The 6797-nt window shown below is 41.1% G+C and overlaps 1 protein-coding gene across 1 annotated transcript in view; it reads left to right on the top strand.

Moving 5' to 3' along the window:
- ATP6AP2 (ATPase H+ transporting accessory protein 2) overlaps positions 1-6797 on the top strand; it is a 28249-nt gene that overhangs the window by 5220 nt on the left and 16232 nt on the right. Inside the window, exons 2-3 of the mRNA XM_017882266.1 lie at positions 3116-3246; positions 5367-5498. Of these exons, the coding sequence (XP_017737755.1) occupies positions 3116-3246; positions 5367-5498 (263 nt within the window). The remainder of the gene's footprint in view (positions 1-3115; positions 3247-5366; positions 5499-6797) is intronic.

The following is a 6797-nucleotide window of genomic DNA, read 5'->3' as shown; positions in this document are numbered from 1 at the left end:
AAAAAAAAAAAATTAAAGTTTTAAAAAAATTGTGTGGGTTAAGTAGTAAATGTGAAATGAAGTATAGAAGCAAACGGTGGTTGACTGCTCTTCCTGGATTCTTCCTCTGAAGGGGAGCAAGGCTGGTAGCTGGTGGAGACTGGTAGGACCAAAGGAGGTTTTTTTATGGTTTTAGTTATAGAATGGGAGTGCCCTGAGTTTATTTTTATGCTGAAGTGAAAGGGCCAGTGGAGAGGGAGAAAATTGGTGGTTTGAGGTGTGACTTCATTCATTCATTAACTCAACAAGTACTTATTGAGCACCAATGTGTCGGGCTCTCTTCTCAGCCCTGGGGATAGTGTGTGAACAAGACTGCACTGAAATCCCCGCCTTCATGGAGCTTGTATTCTATAGGGCCATCTTTTGATGGCTGTTACCATATAGCCACCTAGCTTCTGATAGAAGAGTGGCTTACTTAATAAACAGTGAAGGAACAAAGGTCCCTAAGAAGGCTGAACACAGGATTGTCTTAGACTGGAGGAGGGACATCCCTGCCCTCATGTCTGGAGGGAGAGGAGATATAGATAGGGGCTTGTGCAGATAAATATGTGGTAGGGAGAGGAAGCAGGTAGCTCAAGAAATTCCTCTGTTTTCTCTGAAGCTGGAGATGAGGTTATCTGGTGAGACTGAGTCAGGGAGTGATAGCATAGGAAGTTGAAATTTAGGAAGCCCATTTCAGTTCAGTACAAGGAAAAACTTTTCAAAGGATTAGAATGTTGGGAAAATGAAGCCAGTTGCTGGCAAATATAGTTCATATATTGAGGTGGTGTCCCCATCACTGGCAGTATTGAAATAGAGGAGGGGTGACTTTCTGCCAGGTATCCCTGAGACGTGCTTATACTTACAATGAGCAGAAGTTTGGACAAATGACCTTTCTCTTTATAGGAGTCCCTGACTCTAAGGTTTTCTAAAGCTCTGGGCTTCTGAAGGACTGTTGTACAAGCATGGAAGTTGAAACTATGAAGTCGGGGCAAAGTTATTTGGTATAGGTTTGCTGGAATTGAATGAGTAGGGCCATGTCTCAAAACAAGGGTATCTCCAAATCAAAATATGGTTTTTTAAATGTGTATGGTACCTGGGGCTGGGTGCGGTGGCTCACGCCTGTAATCCCAACACATAGGGAGGCCGAGGCGGGCTGATCACTTGAGGTCAGGAGTTTGAGACCAGCCTGGCTGATATGGTGAAACCCCGTCTCTACTAAAATACAAAATTTAGCCAGGCATGGTGGCACACACCTGTAATTCCAGCTACTCGGGAGGCTGAGGCAGGAGAATTGCTTGAACCTGGGAGGCGGAGGTTGCAGTGAGCCAATATTGTGCCACTGCACTCCAGCCTTGGCGACACTGCGAGACTCTGTCTCAAAACAAACAAACAAACAAACAAACAAAATATGTGTATGGTTCTTGGGAAGCATAGGTCTCTTGGTTACTCATTTTTCTTAGTGTTTGCAGTACTACTACTTTAGTGAACCAAGATATCTATCAGTTACAAAAGACCATTCCATTCTGCTAAATTTTTTTGGTCTGTCTTCAGCTAGAGCAGTTTGGAAGTTCCTGTTCTGACGGCTATGCTGAATTGAAATTTGTAAGAGTATGTATCGGCACCATCCTGAAGCCTTTTATTTACTGTCAATACTGCAACACCAAAACATTTACTGTTGCTTCCAACTTTATTTCCATACCCTGTTAGTGGTACTTTCCTTAGGTCAAGAGAATAACACTGATGCTTTACTAAAGTCTAATTTTCCCATACTAGGTGTGGCTAACATTTGTTCTAGACTTGGAGCTAATTTTTTTCATAGGAATGCAAAATTTAAAAATCAGCCAGGCATGATGGCATATGCACCTGTAGTCCTAGCTACTCAGAAGGCTGAAGCAGGAAGCTGAGGCAGGAAGATCCCTTGGGCCCTGGAGTTTGAGGCTGCAGTGAGTCATGCAGACTCAAACTCAGCTTGGGCAACACAGTCAGACCCTGTCTCTAAAAAAAGAACTAGGTACAAATTTCATCCTTAAATGTAAACAACCAATCGTATTCACTTTGGTTGCCCAAAGACTACAAAAAGCTCAGAGGCTCTGCCCTTAGGCCTGGCAGTGAAGCAGTTCCCAGGCAGAATTTCTGTTTTCAGGGGTGCTCAGGATTTGGAGAAAAGTTCCTTTCAGTGACTGAAATTAGCTACTTGTCCCTGTGTAAGCTAGACATCACTAGGTTACTAGATAATGGATGAAGAGGCCAAATACGTCATCCTTAGCTGTCGAGGGCTTATAAAATAGCCCCTTTCTCATCTTTATCTTTTAATCCCAAAACCTTAGACTAGTTGACTTTATCATTACAGAATACCTTTTCTTACCCTCTTGACATGTCAACTACAATTTCCTGGACTTTGTTTCCAAAGTCTGAAGTGTTTTTGTGTTTCTCCTTGTGACATGTATGCCCCATCCCACCAACATTTGAGAGTCCTTATTTCACTAGGGTTGCCTGTGGGACATAAGGAAAGATGTTACCTATCCTAAGACATACTAACCTGCTAAAATCTTATAGTGAAATACTAGGAACTTTATGAATTTGCATTGTGTAGACAGGATTGATGGTAGAAATAATTTAGAGATTTCAAGCTTCTTTTCTTCCTTTTTAGTCTGGGCCTGGGCTTTGTTTTTTAAATTTTGGAGATATGCCACTGATTTCTAATTCCTGCCAAATTGCTACATGCCTCCATTAAGAGCCATCAGTAGGAAGGTGTCTATATCATTAGGAAACCCTGTTTTATAGTCGTACCTTTGTTGATCTCTTTTTGAGATTTTGTTTGTTTCTTGTTTTTATCAGGCAGTCCCTGAACCAGAATAGGTTCAGAGAGGCTCTGATAGTTGTACTTTTGTTCCAGCAGAATGTGTGGACTTAAATCCTTAGAGTGATACTTTGAAAAAGAATTTGTTATTGTTTAGGACTCAGCATTTTGACCAGTCATAATTTAATATGCTAAGTCAGTGGTGAATGGGGAAACATGTATTATATTTAATAATTGTCAAGGTAAATGATTTATGGTGTTGATAATTCATTTACTAATCTGTTTTCTTTTCAGGTGTTTTGGGGAACGAGTTTAGTATATTACGATCACCGGGGTCTGTTGTTTTCCGAAATGGAAATTGGCCTATACCAGGAGAGCGGATCCCAGACGTGGCTGCATTGTCCATGGGCTTCTCTGTGAAAGAAGTATGTATATATTTTTTTAAATCTTTGGAGCTGCTTCTAAGAACATTTTTACTGATTTCTGCTAATAGCCCAAGAAAGCATCAAACAAATGTAGGTACATTTGGTACAGATTACAAAAGTTAAAAAGCTCATCTGGACCAGGCGCAGTGGCTCATGCCTGTAATCCCGGCATTCTAGTAGGCCGAGGTGGGAGGATCAGTTGAACCCAGGAATTTGAGACCAGCCTGGGCAACATAGTGAGACTCCCATCTCAATTAAAAATAAATGAATTAATTTTTAAAAAGCCCATTTGTAGTTGGGAAGATTTTGGATAAGTGCTTCAAGCTTGGCTTCTGAAACAAATCATTAGAAATCATTAACTATATAATTGTTTATTCATTGTAGTGAAATTCTTTATATATTAGAGAATGCATCTGTCCTACTGCTAATAGGATATCTACTTTGTTTTGTTTTGTTTTGAATAGGCGATAGATTCACTATGAATGATAAAATATATATGCATTATGCCTGAGGTTAGGAAAAGAGTGTAGTCAGTAGCCGTGGGGCAGCCAAGGACCTCGGTTTCCTAGAATGAAGCTGTGACCTGTTGTTGTAATTGGTTGCTTATGTGATTGTAGGGAGTGGGAGGGTCTAGATCCAGTCAGTATGAGAGATCAGAAGCTAAGGGCTCAGAAGAAAGGAAATGCAGCTTGCTCTGTGCTATCATCTCCTTCTCTTTGTAAGTCTGGTGCTTTTGATGTGGTCTCTAGATATATATCATCAGTCACTGAAAGGAACTTTTCTCCAAATCCTGAGCACCCCTGAAAACAGAAATTCTGCCTGGGAACTGCTTTACTGCCAGGCCTAAGGGCAGAACCTCTGAGCTTTTTGTAGTCTTTGGGCAACCAAAGTGAATACGATTGGTTGTTTACATTTAAGGATGAAATTTGTACCTAGTTCTTTTTTTAGAGACAGGGTCTGACTGTGTTGCCCAAGCTGAGTTTGAGTCTGCATGACTCACTGCAACCTCAAACTCCAGGGCCCAAGGGATCTTCCTGCCTCAGCCTTCTGCCTCAGCCTTCTGAGTAGCTAGGACTACAGGTGCGTGCCATCATGCCTGGCTGATTTTTTAATTTTTTGTAGAGACAGGGTCTCGCTATGTTTTCCAGGCTGGTAGGTCTTTAACTCCTGGCCTCAAGCAATCCTTTCTGCCTCAGCCTCCTAAAGTGCTGGGATTACAGGCACGAGCCACCACACCCAGCCTGTACCTAATTCTTTTTTTTTGTTTTGTTTTGTTTGCAACAGGGTCCCGCTCTGTCACCCAAGCTAGAGTGTAGTGGCCTGATCTCGGCTCACTGCAACCTCCACCTCCCAGGTTCAAGAGATTCTCCCACCTCAGCCTCCCCAGTAGCTGGGACCACAGGTGCACAACACCATGCCCAGATCATTTTTATATTTTTTGTAGAGACAGGATTTTGCCATGTTGCCCAGGCTGGTCTTGAACTCCTGGGCACAAGGAATCTACCTGCTTCAGCTTCTGAAAGTGCTGAGATTACAGGCATGAACACCACACCCGACCATCTAGTTCTTTACAACCTTAAACTTGACTACAGATGGCTGTTAAAATAACTTTGAGAAATAATTATTAGTAAACTAATGATAGTTACTTTTAGTAGGAATTGTTTTATTTATAAAGAGCTTAGTCTAAATAGGATGTTTTAATGACCATCTTGCTATGTTGCTGTGAAAGATAAAAGTGATGCTGTATATAAGGGCAAAAAATGATGTGGGGGAAGAAAATTTCTGTGGCTACATGAAGAAAAGAATTATTTTGTGATCTGTTATTTGAAAGGTACCTATGTTTTGTTTACTTGCTTGCTTTTTTCCACAAAAGGTGTGAGATAACTTACTATTAGACTTTGTTTCAAATCTGTAGAATTTTAAGAAAATGAAAAGGGTAGAAATCAGCATTCTTAATTAGGAGATTGCAGCGACTGCTACAAATAAAATGTTTACTTTCCCTGTGAATTTTCCTTGTCAGTGTCATCCCAGAACCCCTTAACTCTGCTTATTAGATGTTATTGGGGAGGTGGGTTCCTGAGTTGATAATTAAACTCCGTTTTGTGCTTTTCAATGTTTAGGACCTTTCTTGGCCAGGACTCGCAGTGGGTAACCTGTTTCATCGTCCTCGGGCTACTGTCATGGTGATGGTGAAGGGAGTGGACAAACTGGCTCTACCCCCAGGCAGTGTCATTTCGTACCCTTTGGAGAATGTGAGTATTTATTATAAAAAATTAAAGGGATGTGTTTTACATTTTCCCTTGTCAGCTGTTATTATGAATTGCATTCTAAACATACTTCTCTTATCTGTTTCTGATGCACGGTTTCTTTTGAAATTCTTTTACAAACACAATTTCTTTTTAAGAAAATTACATGATGATTGTAATTGATTGAGGCTTGGCTGTTCTCTGTGGATGAGAGTACTGTTTAAGATAAGAGATAGAGAAATTGCCCCACTCAGAATAGCCAGAGGCTGGAAAAGAGAGCCACCAAAGGAGAAACCAGTTGGGGGTGTATCCTACTGCCGTTTTCTTGGCCATTGTCTTGTCATCTTCCCTGCAGGATTTTACCTCTTTTTGTGTGTAAGGACACTGGAGGCTGCTTGCTGGCTCACTTACTCCTTCACTGGCCATTCAGGCAATGTGGGTGACTGTGCTGATCTATATGCTTCCATTATAAGCATACAGAAGTGCTTGAAAGAATGTCACAAAAACATTTTTACTAGCATAAGTAAATTTGAATGCAAGAGGGGGTGGTATACACAGGTGTTACATATGGATGGAAAACTCAGAAGCCATAGTGGTGAGCAAGAGCTGATGCTGAAACTGTGTTTCCTGCAGAAATTCAGGGACTAGAAAATGCTGTCAACTTGTACTTCAAAAGAGGACTGGTAAAACTAGTAAAGCTGGCTTGCTGCCCTTGGCTGTTGGACCCAAAGAGTCCCCTGAGATAAATTAGAATTAGAATTATAGGCTTATGCTGTGCAGAGTGGTTCTTTCCAAATTCACATGACCTGCCCCATAGGGACACCTCCACAGCCAAGGGCTCCTTTGGTCAAATATGGAAGATGAGTGGAATTTACAAAGCACCTCAAGGAACAAAAATGCCATGAGAAACTAGGTGCAACAAACAGAATTCATCTCCTTAGGACTACAGAGAATAGGCCAATTTCCAAGAGACCTAAAAATACATACATTAAAATTGTGAAAAAAAAAAAAAAAAAGGGCCAGACATGGTGGCTCACACCTGTAATCCCAGCACTTTGGGAGGCCAAGATGGGAGGATTGCTTGAGGCCAGGAGTTTGAGACCAGCTTGGTCAACATAGCAAGACCCTATCTCTGCAGGGGCAGGGGGGAAGAAGAAGAAAGAAAGAGAAAAAATTTGTGAAAAAAAGGAAGGATCAGAAACTATGAGGGAGTTACAAGACATTTTTGATATATGGTGCTTTAGTTGATACTTCAAAATATTTCATAATTTGTATTGTGATTCTTTAACCCATGAGTTATGTAGA

Source organism: Rhinopithecus bieti, unplaced genomic scaffold (assembly GCF_001698545.2).
Source record: "Rhinopithecus bieti isolate Rb0 unplaced genomic scaffold, ASM169854v2 scaffold_1466, whole genome shotgun sequence".
Lineage (NCBI taxonomy): Eukaryota > Metazoa > Chordata > Mammalia > Primates > Cercopithecidae > Rhinopithecus > Rhinopithecus bieti.
Note: the sequence above shows the minus strand (reverse complement) of the source record. Positions and strands in the feature narration are given on the sequence as shown.